Source organism: Dermacentor albipictus, chromosome 6 (assembly GCF_038994185.2).
Source record: "Dermacentor albipictus isolate Rhodes 1998 colony chromosome 6, USDA_Dalb.pri_finalv2, whole genome shotgun sequence".
Lineage (NCBI taxonomy): Eukaryota > Metazoa > Arthropoda > Arachnida > Ixodida > Ixodidae > Dermacentor > Dermacentor albipictus.
Window position 1 is genome coordinate 90,638,122 of NC_091826.1, and position 13,721 is coordinate 90,651,842.

Here is a 13,721-nt window from a genome sequence, read left to right on the forward strand (position 1 = left end):
ATCTGATGCTACTTTTAGACATTAAGACATGATATTAAACGGGAGTCAGAAGTGCGTCTGTACAAATGGTCGTATTGGGATACAGAGCTAAAACCGATCGATTTCATTCCTTCCTTAGTGTATTCATCAGACTGCAGCCTTCTTTTGCGCAGTGCTTTGAATGATATCACATTGCAAACTACATAATTTATTCAAAGCGACGTTCGTTGCAGCACGCACTACATGTCACACAGGAGTCTCTGATGTGTGACCATTCTCGCAAGTTTCTAAATCAACATCTCCCAGGAAGGATATGGCAATGGAGGTTGCAATGCCGCCTTGGTTATTGGATGCGAGGAACCGCTTGGCATTTTCTCGCGCGGCGAGTTATTCTACAGCAAGCTTGGTAACTAGCACCACGTGCACAGTGCACGGCTGCGGAAACTTTAAAGGGACACTAAAGCGAAACAATAAATCAGCTTAGACTAATAAAGCATTGCTAGAAAACCCTCCAAGCTGTCATTTCAAAATAATATTTTGATTATTAGATGAGAAAAAAGAAGGCCAAACTACCAGTATTGAATTTCGCGCCGAAACCCTAACATGACAGAATCAGAAGTGCACCGTTATACTGTAATGTTTCTTCATAACGTATTTGGTGCAGAATATTGGTTTCTGGTGGTAACAGCCTTGTGGTGGGACGTTTTACAGGCCACCATCTTCAACAAGCATAGAACCATTTCACAGCCTTGAACGATCACTGTCGGTCTTATCATCGGAAACTATTCTACTTGGGGGCGATTTTAACATGCCTGAAGTTGTATGGCGTGACCGCTATCCTGTAGAGACGACCGCTTCGGCACTTCACTTGGCCTTCATAGAACTAACACAGAACAATCAACTTGCTCAGCTTGTAAATTTCCCAACGCGTTACGGTTCAGCTAAGGACAGTAGGTTTCTCTTAAAGGCGCAGCATTATCGTCCTCCAAATTTTATCTTAAGAATTGATTTTAAAGGTACTGAAGGTACAAACTTCTACGAACGGAGCTTCTTTCTTTGTTGACGGGTTACAAAGCTTACGTGGGTAAGCTTATGCCCGAGTGCTATTCTTGGTGTTCGTTCAGTTTCCTGGTTGCGCTATCGTCAACAAATGTATGAAGCTATGGAGTGCGTAGGCTGTGTGCTGTCATACATCGTCCTTAAAACGTCACACGCATTATTGTTGTGGTACTGGGTGTGCGTAGCTTTGTCAGTCCATGCTTTGTTAGGCGCTCCAAATCCATTTTACGAGAACAAGCTCTTCATTACCAAGTGTAAATGAATTTGACTGTTATGACTTGGCTTTCTATCCTTCGTTGCCTGGGCAGAATGAAGTGGCGTGTAAGTTTTTTTAGTAATATTGACTTGAAGACTGCGCAAAGGGGGAAGATGCTCATTGATGGAAACCATTACTATGTGTAATTTTCAAGCTTGTATACGCTTTGTTTACAGATGAAGTACAGGTTCACTGTGATGGTTGCGCTTGGGAGCCAGCGGCAAAAGTTTGTCATAAAGGCGTAGGACCGATTTCCCTGTATGCAGGTATGCCAGTGACATGATGAAATGACGAGAATAGATCAGATGCTAGACCAATCATCGTCGCTCCTGGCACAGCACTTAAAGCAGTACTGACAAAATTTTTCGATCTTTGTTTTTTCTGCTGCAATAAGTAGCAATAAGGGCCAAACAGGAAGGTAAACACAGCTGGACACGTGATCGCACAAAACTGGGACGAGCGCCCGGCAACGCGCTTGTCGGCTTCGTGTCGTGTGCTACTCCTGCACGTGTTCTACGATGTCCTCACCATCATCGCCGTCCTTGTTTTGGTCGTCCAGTGGCGACTATTTCCTGCTTGGGGCAGTCGCCACCTGGCCAAGCCCAGTTGATTGGATCCACTACAAAGCAACGATTCGGAAAGTGCGGCTAGCGACAGCTGTCAATATGCGTAAGCACCGGTACAAGTAGAACGAGGCATTCGTCGAGGGCGCTTCGGGAATGAAGCATATTCCGGAGCAGGACACAAGGGGAGGCAGAAGTCGGGACAGCATCAGGCTTCGGGGTACGTACTCTTGGTGGAAGATCATCGGACTGCTTTAAGCTCGGCCGTTTTCGTTTACACGAGGCACGCTCGAAATTAAACGAGCAAATCTGGCTGCTCTGCAGCGGGTCCCATTCTAAGCGTGCAGCGGGGCGCACGAACTCGGACCACTTCTGCAAATTGATTTTAAATATGTTCCAAGCTATATTCACCGTTTATATTTTGCAGACGATGTGTGTGTGCGCACATAAATCGTTCTCACACGTTAACGCGACTTCGAATTTTTGTGTCAGTACTCCTTTAATAAGCAAGCCGTTAAATATCCATGTGCTATCCCCCAACAACAATTTTAATGTCTCACCTTCGGTAATTCTATGGGCGAAGCCCGTGCACCCAGGAACGAACGTCCAAACTGTGAGAGCGAGAAACGAGGGAAAGCGCGAGATCAGGAGAAGGAGAGGCCGGGCGAGAAGGAATGTCGCTACCTTTAGTTTTATGCTTTTATTTTAGAAGCTCAGTTTCTTCGCCGCTATCGTAGTCTCTACATATTTGCACTAGACTGTACATAGGCTAACTTGCTGATATACGTCACCCCTCCCCCTCCCTCCGTCTTTGAGCGCGGCGCCTACGAGAAGGGCAAACGGGGTTTAGCCGGAAGTTTAAGCTCTTTCCGCGGCACGTAGCGACGTAATTCTGAGCTGACATCTTGCATGCACTGAGCTTGTCAGCTGAAAATGAACATACTTTGGCCTTTTACGAGATAGCGATCACATTTCCGACATTCGGACGGCGGTTGAAGACTTCACCAGTATGGTAGACTGCGTGCATCTGTGGTTTTCTTAAATTAACCTAGACGCCTCTCCTGGTATGTCTCAACTCCCACGAATTATAAGCGCGCTGTTTCAATCTACTCCGATGACGCCGAGAAAAGAAAACGCTTCCCAGCGGTTTGCACACTGAATTCCAATGCCAAAACACTTCGTGCACGTGGATGTTCAAGGCCATCGCCGGCCGACCACAACATGCGTGCAATCATCACTCGAGGGAAGCGTAGCGCAAGAGAACATATTTCTTTATAAAAGTGTAGCACTAACAGCTTACAGGACAGCATCCTAAAGTAGAGGTCCAGCAATCGTGCCTGGAGGCGCCGCTTCATCGCGTCTTCTGTTCTGACGGACCCTGCATCAGAGCGTGCAAGGACACAGAATGCTGCTGCTCGCCGTACACCGGGACGTCGTCCCTTCAACGGAGGTTGCACGTCTCGGAGTTGAAGCGGCACTCGTCGTAGTGAACTTCCAGACGGCTCAGCTCGGACCTGAAGGGGCAGCCGCGCCGCGCGTGGACGCAGTACACCTGCAGGTGCGGCAGGTACTCCAGGCTGTAGTTGCGCACCTCGACGTCGCAATCGTGGAGCCGGAACCCGTCGTGAGGACACACGCCGCGGCGGGGTAAAGCAAACCGATGCCAGACTCGGCACGAGACGCACATTGCGTGGCCGCAGGGAAGCTCTAGGACGTAGGGAGGAACCTTGCCGCATCGGGCGCAGACCAAAGAAGTCGGTAGCGGCTCCACAAACGTGATGTCCCGCCCGTCTACGAAGGAACCGTCAAAACCGACGAGGGTGTAGGTAGTCGGGCAGCTTTGCTGGGAAGCCTGGAAACGGAGACCCGCAAGCCGCGCAGCGTTTCTCTCGTCATTTGAGTGCAACGAAAGATTAGCGAAGGCGCCGCGCACCCCCGATTCCGAAGTCGTCTGATCTTCCTCACTTGCGGTGACGGCGCCTTCGCGGGGGCTGACGGACTTCGAGTTGGCCATGGCGAGGTCAAACGACGAGCGACTAGCGCACGGGTGTCACACACTCCTTTCCGCCGACGTGCCGCTGGTTTTCTCCGTGATAAGCGATGGTGGCTGCGTCGTCGCGTGCAGCTCGCGTGGTCGCTGCCTGTTGCTCTGGTTGTCGAAGCAATTCTGGCTTGCCAAGTCCGTGCACAGTTGGTGTTGGAAAGGAGGAAGGGGTGGCGGAAATTGTGAAAAGCCAGATAAAGCAAGGCTACAGATACGAGGCATGAAGTCGGGAGAGGGCCGACGAGGGAGAACGACCGTCAAAATGTGGTCGTTGAAAGGAGGGGATTGGGTTCCCGGAATCCGCCTTTTGCGATGCATTGTGGCGCCACTGTGCGGTGGCCACGAGAAACGATTTGGCAGGCGTCGCTCTCGCCGCGACAGACAGCCGCCGCACGCGAGACACGTGTGCAAGCAAGCAGCGTGTGAGTGAAAACCGCAACAACGTGTGCGCACAGTTTCTCGCCGTCCGCTAGCCATGGAGCCCGCTGGTGACTGCTTTGTACCTGGAGGTTTCTTCAGCGTGACGAACGGCTGGAAAAAGCGCTTCGGTAACGTCAAAATACCCACGGAAGCGCAGCTCGAAAAACACATGGTGTCGAGCGGAGCGCGCTTCGCGCGACAGCAAATGAAAGGAACGATGTTCCAAGAAGAAGGATACGTGCGCAACGTCATGTACAACGATGTGTCAGCAGAATCCACGTGCGGACTTTTGCGTAGTATCTGCCTACCGTCAATGAAAGGCGGCTATTACATCGTGCACGCCGCGATTTCCAAGGCGTCGGGCTCCATCCTGGCTGGTCATTGCCTCTGCCCCGCAGGGTGAGCAAGCTTTCTATTCTACATCTGGAGCGCGACCTGCATGAACCGCGTGCTGGACATTTAAGTCTGATGGGTTAAATTTTGGAATTCATAACTATACCGGCCCTGCCGTTTTGGGCTAGCTGTTTGCTTATATAAAGGTACGGTTGCTTAAATGTTGAAAAAATACACATACTGTAAATGAAGAAAGCGGGGAGTTCTTGTTTTTGCGCATTTGCATGTATACCGATCGACACGGTCGTGCAGCATACCAATTTGCACTTGTCTGCGACCGTACACAGCCTTGGATTGCCGGTATCACACAGTACACTATTTAGAGGCATATAACGAGAATTACTTCCAAGTTTGGCTGTTTACTGTAAAACCGCTAGTTGTACCTAACTTCGTGCCGGCATAGCTGTCTGACAAGCCGCATCGCATCGTTCAATGATGCTGTTAATGTGTGCACATGGTGTTACAAGGCCAACGCGCGAGTGGTGGTGTGCGGCTCATGTCTGAGATTGGCGCATGTATTTCACGTTGAGTGACGTGAACTTAAACCCGTTCTTTCGAATTCATAAACACTTGATCCCATCTTTTCCTTGATGAATACCTGTTGAGCATGAAAACTCATCTCCTCTTCCATTTTATTCTTGCAGCCTGAGCGGCACATGCCAACATTTTGTTGGGTTAATCCTTCATGCCATTCACTTGGCGCAAAAGGATGCGGCAACGTGCACGGAAGTTCCATGTGCTTGGATTGTTCCTGCCCAAGGTAAGAATGCTACTACTTAGCAAGCATTAGTTAACATAGGAGGCGGCAAAAGTGCCTAAAAAATCTGTGATCACACTTCCGGCCCCTTTCTGCAAACGGTTCTTTGTGGCACCGTGTTGACCATTTAACGTGTTGTAAAGTTTGCATTCGTGGTAGCAGCTGTTGAATATCAACTCATTCACACAGCTACATTGTTTACAGCGTACATGAGTATTGGTATGTGGACAAATATAGGCTACTGGTTTATATTAAGAACACATATTGGTGTCGCTTCATAAATTCTTAACTACAAGACCTGCATAGAGAAAAAATAATCCCAAACTGCAACATTTAATTTTCTTACAATGGATGTGGTCGTTGGCTAAACATCACAGGAAGCACTTAAAATTTCGTTATTGTACTTGTACAAACAAAACTTTTTTTTTCAGTCAAAAAGCATGAGCCACCTCTGCCTCTGCAAGACATCACTTTTCACACAAGGAAACATAAAGGTGCGAAAAGGCGGCGGTTTGATCCACTGCCAAGGCTCTCACCGAGTGACCCATCTCTGCTTGCTGCCGATCTCGAAAAGGTGGCAGCAAACTGCCTGCTTCTCCGTTATATGAGCAAAGAAAACTCAGGAGAATCACTTGTAAGTGCTACACTTAACTCTGCATGCTTGTGATCTGTTAAAATAAGAGTTAGCAGTGTTCCATCAGCATGTGACGACAGACAGGAACAGTTTGAGAGCCCCTTTTACTGTGCTTTTATGCGAAGTACAGTTTGCATCAGTATAACACTAATGTCAGTAGTGTTTATATACGGTGACTTTCTTTTTTATATCTCACTAAACAATCTGCAAGCTTAGCAATGAGATGATGCAGCAAACCTGTGATGTAAGTCTTGGTTAATTGAGGCAACTAAACCTCTTTAAAGCCAAAGTTATTTTAAAAATTCTGGCAGAACCTATCTCGTGATGACTGAAATAATGCGAGAGCATTCATGCACATACACACTGTTAAACTGACACAAACATCTGTTCAACTTCCATTCTATAGCTTGTCTTGTCCATGACAGCAGTAAGGGACTGTGAATTCCAAAGTGTGATACATTTAAGGGCTTTCAAATGCTGTGTGCCTTTACAAATGACAAGACCTTTGACGCCTCCTGTAATACTGTAGGTATCAAGTCGGTGATGAACTCCCCAGTGCCTGCTTCATAAATTCTTATAGCCACATGTGATTCACATAATTATCATGCGAGACTGTCCAATCACCTGCAACTTATGCAGCAAAGCATGTGAGTATAGCATGCTGGGCAAGTCTTATTAAATTATCTGTACATAGTTTCCTTAGTTACGTGTATTAAGTGTCCCTTGATTTTTCATACCATGCTTTATAGCTGAATGGAATAACTTCTCTACACAGAGCTGCTGAACCTAATTTTAAAGAATTTTAAATCTTGCATTGGCATATCTGATGTGCATTGATTACTGTTTACATCTACGTATGGCTTGAGTTTTTTCTATCCCCTTCTGCAACATGCACATTATTGCACTTTCATATTTACATTTGCTCTTGATTTACAGCACATGTTAGCACGAGTTCATGTCACTGCATCTGAATGTTTTTTTTTAATTTTCTAATGCTAGTAAGCTTGTAGTTTGCTTACTTTCAAAACTGTTCTTTGCTCACCCTGAAAGAAGGCATTTAGAGTACGAATAAATAAAATGTGAAAAATGATTCAGAAGTACAATACTGAGTTTGCTTGTTTAACAACCATGCGCAATAAGGCATGCCAGGTATGAGACCACAATCTGAACCTATTTTGTTGCGCTTCTCACCACTGGCGCAATATGATGCTGTCAAAGACCTGTTTACAAAATCCTCAAATCTTTACTATGCTGCTTCGTATATTTCAAGCTGCACTACTATTCAAGGTAGTCACTAAGCTAACATTTGCATGTTATCTGCGCTGTCTAATGTAAAGCACTATATTCCAGGATGAACACAGTCCCAGTGAAGTGGCAGCAGAAGCTTCAGACACTCCACTGGTCCCAGACATTGAAGACATCCACAGTGAGACCTGTCAAAGACTCATACAAGAGAGGTTTGATGGTAAGAAAGTCCACTTCCTTGTTTATTACTTTTTTCGCAACTTTTTGTCTTGGCACGTGTCATTCTGAGGCTGTCTCATTTATATAAGAATGCCCACCTATGTCTCTGGGCATCACCTTCACAAGTATCCCACTGAGCAGCAGATAATGCAGCAGTCACTTTTAGACTTAGTGTCTTGTCATTTCTTAACTTTTACAGGGCTGTCGCATAACTCGATGTGTGTGAGCACCCACAGGGTCCTCAAACATATCTGCTTCATCTATGGCATGTTTGTGAAGCACTGTGGGAATGTATAATGGATGTTCCTTTAGCATGAGTCCATCACCTGGATTCATGCACGGCATTTGTCATATATATATGTTGACTGTGTTTTAGCAGAGCATGGAATTGAAAGCATGCACATTTGTCTTGCTCTTCTTGTTTTTAGGCATGTTTAAATACTTGCAATACTGAACCAACTCTACGATTTAGCTATGTTGACCAGCATAATTAGCGAAAAAAAAAATAAAACATAATGAGCACATGCAAGTTACAAGCTGCAGAAAAATTCTTATGTCACTGTGAAAGTAAGCTGTACAATTTTGTAGATTAGTATCTACCTACATTTTAATCGTTGCAATATGCAGTTGTGTCATTTGACACAACCTAAGTACTTTAGCCTCTTTGAGTAGGCCTGTAGGGGTTTCTTTGTAGGAGTAAATAAAAGCTAACCTAATGGTATTAAGTTTCTGACAAGTGATTCAACATAAAAGAAAGTAAGGCGTGCAAACACCAACAAGAGAACTAGACAACATGGCATTTACTTAGTTTGGTTCTCTTGTATCCATGTTTGCATGCGTTACTTTCTTTTAGTGCGATTCGCTACCAACTAGCTGAACTTTCTCTCATTTTAAGCTTCATTTCTAGTACACTTAGCTCCTATCTGCAGTGTTTGTGTTGTCTGGTTCTCTTGTGTCCATGTTTGCACCCCTTACTTCCTTCCACGATGAATCCCCACCAAATAGCTCAACATTGCCATGACAAGTGATGCTTTGTTGACGTCATGCTACTTCTGATTGCTTTAATACAATGTAATGCTTGCTGTACGACTTGTAAAACGGATTCTAAACCTATAAATTAACAATACTGTTTTTTTTTGCAGCTATACAGGCCCTCTCGGTGGACAGCAGAGCAGTTGTTCTCGAGTCAACGATTGGACAGGCCGCAAATCCAACCTGGCACATGGAGCGGATTGGTCGGCTAACTGCCTCAATGTTTAAAAGAATTGTGTGGTGTTTGTGTAGCTCTGCGAACATTAGTTACATGTTTTGTGCTAACTGTTGCAGCGTTAACGAATGAGTGCTGGAGGCGGTACTTTGTTGCAGTGATGTTTGTGGTGGTGATTTGGAAGTGTGGTCCGCAATTTGTATGGGTTCCTGTGATGTGCTGTTGTTTGCCGTGCGCTTAAAAGCTTCAAACTCGGCTCGTAGCTCGGCTAAACTGTTTCGAAGTATTTTGTTTTCTATGGCAAAATGAAAAGAAATAGCATGGCCTAAGCAAATTGTGTAGCATTGGTGATAACTATAGCCGTTACGTCTATAGACATAACAAAATAAACGTGCAGTGTACATGGAAGATAACTGAAAAAGCAGTATCATTTATTTAGAGATGGAAAATACAAATTTCCTCAGAAGGTAGCACAGTAGACAGCGTCGTCGTAAGTACACGTGATATAGTATGAGAGTACACTGTTGTTACACAGTCTGGTCTCTTCTGGTCATAAGCATGGTAAAGGAGGCTCATTTGAAGTAGAGATGTGCGAGCTGGCTACTTGTTCTCATTATTGATTGAAATGATTGGCTGTAGAAAATTGCACAAAAAGGCGCAAGTCCTAAAAATGCTGTCAATAATGTCGAGCATGTTGATTGGCAGTGGTTTGTCTAAAAAATGAAATTCTTTGATACGTCTTATGACTCGCTCAACATGGATCCTAGCGCCAGCTATTTTTCGGGTGGCAATCACGTCACTAGCTGACAATTGGTTCCCCATTTTAAATGGTGGCATGTGGATTTGAATAGATGGTGGAAAAACTCCCTCCAACCTAAAGCCTTTGTCGACCATCACACCGTCCCCCGCATCTAATAAACCCAGTAGGCCCGATTTTTCGACAACTTCGCTATCACTAACATGCCCACCCCACAAATCTGGCACAAATGAAACGTAGCCATCTGGTGTTACCCCAACAAGTGCTTTGAACGTGTTATAATGCTTGTACGAGGAGAAAGTATGCCTCTGTGCCTGTAGTTTTGAAGGTCTTTGGATTCTCACCTCTGTGCAATCAAGGATGACTCTAGTGTTTGAGAAGTCACTGAATGCCATTGGCATGTGCCTTTTGATCTCTGCTAATGTGGGAAACCTTGTCAATGCTGAGAGCTCTTTATCGAGAAAAATTACCCATGTACAAAAGATGCGACTAAGGCATGACTGAGAAATTCCAAAGATTCGAGCCACTTCCTTGGCACAAACACCAGTCCTGAGCCTATACAGCACCATGAAAAGTTCTTCGCGCTTGGAGAGCTGTCTTTCCTTTGCTTGTGTTTTTCCTCCATCCCAATAAACCATGCGTTCTGCATTTTTTTCAATGTGCTTAAAGAGTGCTTCAAACTGTTCCTTACTTTGCAGTCCTGTATAAAACTTAAAAGACGATTTGTGAATAGTATCCACAGAAAACGCGCAGCGTTTTAGCTTTCTGCATTGCAGTTCTAGATCCCTGACTTTCCGTTGTAATGCCACATTTTCAGTTAATAGGTGGTCAGTGTTCTCCTCTCTGCTTAAGGGCGTTGGCTCTAGGACCTCCTGTGGCTCAGTGAGCATTGGGGATGTTGCAAGCAGCAAGAGTGCATCAGCTGCTCCTTCCTCGTCGAATGTAGAGTCTGCACCTGCATTTGCATCAACAAATGCAATAAAGTGACGCTATTGCTTTAGACAATTCATTGAACACTGACATTTACTCTGAGCATTCGCACTTTGTGCGGAGTGCACTACTCTAATGACCTGGTCACCTGAAAGCAAATTATGGATAATTCATATGTCGCAAACGTGCAAGACTCGCAATGAGCAACATAAGGTGAGCCTCAGAAAACATTTCCAGCTGCATAATGTGACAGTGTGCTTGCCATTAGTTCAAAAGCCACTGCTCACCCTGAACACAGGACGTGTCTGGTTCCCCATCACTGAGACCTTTACAAGTTCCTCCTTGACCTGAAACCTCTGTACCTGTGACGTAAAGTGAGTAATAAAATAGTATGAGTACACACAAAAACGCATGACTCGGATAGGGCATGAAGTGTAGTTCTTAGGGCAAATATCACGTTTCACCACTGCATATATTCCTTTATAGTGTGCCATAGTGCTTGGCGTACATACACAGGCAATGGGGAGGCCAACAGAATGTCAGTTTGCATACGTGTTTTACCCACATAAAGTATATGTACACCTACAAAAATGCCAGAAAATGGCCAGTATGCCCGGAACCGGTGATACCTGCTGTTGGTGGAGCGCCTGTTTTCCTCTTGGAACGCGCCGCGGTACGAACATGGCGGTCGACCGCGTCCTTCTTTCTGAACTGGTCTGTATACACGAACAGCGTCGGTATGAAGTCCGGATGTCTGGGTGACAGTGAAGGTGCCCCTGGAATGTGTCCGTTACACAATAAGACGCGCCACTCGACTCCAGAAAGCGCAGCACGGGAAAATGAGCCATAGTACAAACCGTACTACATCGCTATTCGCTAAACGAACATAAGCTTTCTTCAAGAAATATTACTATACTCGGTGTCGACAAGAATGATGAAACGACAAATAGCAGCGATTGCTAACTAGCACCATCAGCTACTTAAACAGTGCACGCCGTTTTGCCCGGCAGTGCAGGCGCGCTTGGCTCCAACAGATAACTACGCCGACATCACGAGCACTCGCTGAACGCTTATGAAGTAGTAAAAGTGTGCACGGTGTAAAGTTGCTAAAGACGGCGTTCTAGCGGCGGCCGCACAGAGATGACAGCAAAAAAAACAAAGTAAAGCACAACGCGGCGGCCGCACAGAGATGACGACAAAAAAGAATTTAAAAAAAAATAAAGCACCGCGTTTCACTCGGCCGGCTCGCGCGAGCAAGAGATCGTTTGTTTCGCTAGCTCAAACACATTTGCGTCTTTCTCGAGATTATTCGTATGAGTCAGTAACGACAAAAACAGAGAACTACGTATGTGGATGCATACCTGTCACAAAGTGCTTCCCGCAGAGTCGAGATGCTGCTGACGGCTGCCATGGACGCCCTTGCGCATCTCGCCGCTTCACAGCCCTAATCCAGGCTTCACGGCGCTGTCGATCTCGTTTTACCGACGGAAATCGGAAAAACCGCACTGTCCTGCTGGGACTGTCACGTGAACTGCAGCCGTACGCGACACACGACATTGGCATCGCGCCAAATTTCGATGTCAATATGTTAGGAAGGCCTGCCGTGCGCGCGGCAGCGAGAATAGCGCAGCTGAGAATGCCCCGGCCGTCCGCCGTCTGCTCTAGCGCCTGCCAAATCGCTTCGCTCCTCAGCCGCTAGGGCACTGCGCATGCGCAGTTCGGCGTCGCAAAAGGCGGATTGCCACGGGGTTGGCTTGGCTGGCGAAAGCAAGGATGAAGGCAGAATACGATGCAGGTGTGGCGGGAAACATGGTGCAGAAACTGCAGCGCTTCCCTTTCTACTAACTTGCGAGGCCAGAGGGGACGCAGGCAGAACTGTAGAGAAGAAAAGAATAGGAGAATAAGAGGGAGGAGAAGAGGCAGTTCTCATATAGACCTTTTCATCGGGTGAGGAGGACGGGGCGCGCGGAGAGCCTTTCCCCCTCTCTGGCTTGGGCGATCCGGCGCGGCGCTGCTTGGAAGTATTGTCACAGAACACCTATACAAATTTAGAGAAGGGAAACTGTACCTTCCACAGTGCTACGGAAATAAGCGTAGCGGTGGCGTCGTGAACTAAAGTATGTGACCACAGGTGGCGCTGTACAACAGGAACGACAACGTAGACCGCAGCATTTTGTGGGATATTCTGGAAGGGGAAGGCTTAGGTAACGATTGTATACAGCTTTTGATAGAGATTTACCTAGAAAATACTGTTTGCGTTGAATGGGAAGGGATGAGGAGCGCGGAGAAAGTTCATATCAACAAGGGACTGAGGCAGGGGTGCCCTTTATCCCCGCTGCTGTTTATGATGTACATGGTGAGGATGGAGAGGGCGCTAGAATGAAGTAATAGGGAGTTTTAGAATAGGGGCCCCAATAGTTTGGGGCCCCAAAGAGCTTTGCGGGTGTTAGCGTTGGGGCACGTAGGACTAGAGAGTTTTAGTAGAGAGTTTTAGTATTGGGGACGCAAGGCGTTGGGGCCCCAAGCGCTTGGGTGCGTTTGCGTTTGCGTACGCAAGCAGAAACGTGTTATAGGTTAGCGGCCCCAAACGCAAACCGCAATGAGGTCGCATGCGCTCGAAGCACCACCAACGTCTGATCGTTGCTGCATTATCATGTCATAAAATATGATATGAAGCACATGAAGTAAAGTACATTAAACTCTTTTTATTAGAAGCGGTTAATAGAGAGGTTTACAGCGTCCTGTAAACGGGTAAACGCAGGCTGGGGCGATGGGGCGGAGCCATGAACTAGAGCGGCCTGCATGGTGCTGCCACCTGGTGGCGCAAAGCTCAAACAGACAAAAACAGCTAATATTGCAGTAACCAAGTGTATTTTACTTTGCTGCGGTTATAAATTTTTGGCAGCAACACAGTTAAGCCAGTGCCGATAACTTACACCAGCAGCGAAGTAGAATAGACTTGGTTACAGCAATATTAGCTGATTTTGTCAGTTTTAGCTTTACGCCGCCAGGTGGATGCACCCTGCAAGACGCTCCCCTTTATAGCTCCGCCCTAACGCCCCAACTGCGTTTATCCGCATACCGGACATGCTAAACCTCTCTAATGTATATAAAAACGACGTCTGTCGACACTTGGCGAAAGATTTATTAGATTATCTACCCGCTAGCTATTCGTAAGTTCTCCTACACCGCAAGACTCACGTGGGTAACGTGACCTCTTAGGGGCAGCGATGTTTTCGGCCGCTCCAACAACCCAAG

At 46.4% G+C, this 13,721-nt stretch overlaps 1 protein-coding gene and 1 long non-coding RNA gene across 2 annotated transcripts; one reads left to right on the plus strand and one right to left on the minus strand.

Annotated features, from left to right (window-relative positions):
• Positions 1-4,595: 4,595 nt before the first annotated feature.
• Positions 4,596-5,959, plus strand: LOC135912400 (uncharacterized). The gene is made up of 3 exons (XR_011515327.1): positions 4,596-4,720; positions 5,359-5,474; positions 5,903-5,959. It is a non-coding gene; the product is annotated as an uncharacterized lncRNA (long non-coding RNA).
• A 3,227-nt stretch (positions 5,960-9,186) lies between these two features.
• Positions 9,187-12,143, minus strand: LOC135912399 (uncharacterized). The gene is made up of 4 exons (XM_065444854.2): positions 11,825-12,143; positions 11,093-11,239; positions 10,751-10,825; positions 9,187-10,488 (listed from the first exon to the last, which is right to left on the minus strand). The coding sequence occupies exons 1-4, from the start codon at positions 12,024-12,026 to the stop codon at positions 9,377-9,379; spliced, it is 1,536 nt and encodes a 511-aa protein (XP_065300926.1). The 5' UTR covers positions 12,027-12,143; the 3' UTR covers positions 9,187-9,376.
• Between the last annotated feature and the right edge of the window lie 1,578 nt (positions 12,144-13,721).

Excerpts from the sequence above, each read along its gene's own strand:
- LOC135912399 (XM_065444854.2), bottom strand. The coding sequence starts at position 12,026 with ATGCCAATGTCGTGTGTCGCGTACGGCTGCAGTTCACGTGACAGTCCC. Across the intron at positions 10,826-11,092 it reads AGGCGCTCCACCAACAGCAG|GTACAGAGGTTTCAGGTCAA; the intron begins GTATCACCGGTT and ends TTTACGTCACAG. Across the intron at positions 10,489-10,750 it reads AGACACGTCCTGTGTTCAGG|GTGCAGACTCTACATTCGAC; the intron begins GTGAGCAGTGGC and ends ATGCAAATGCAG.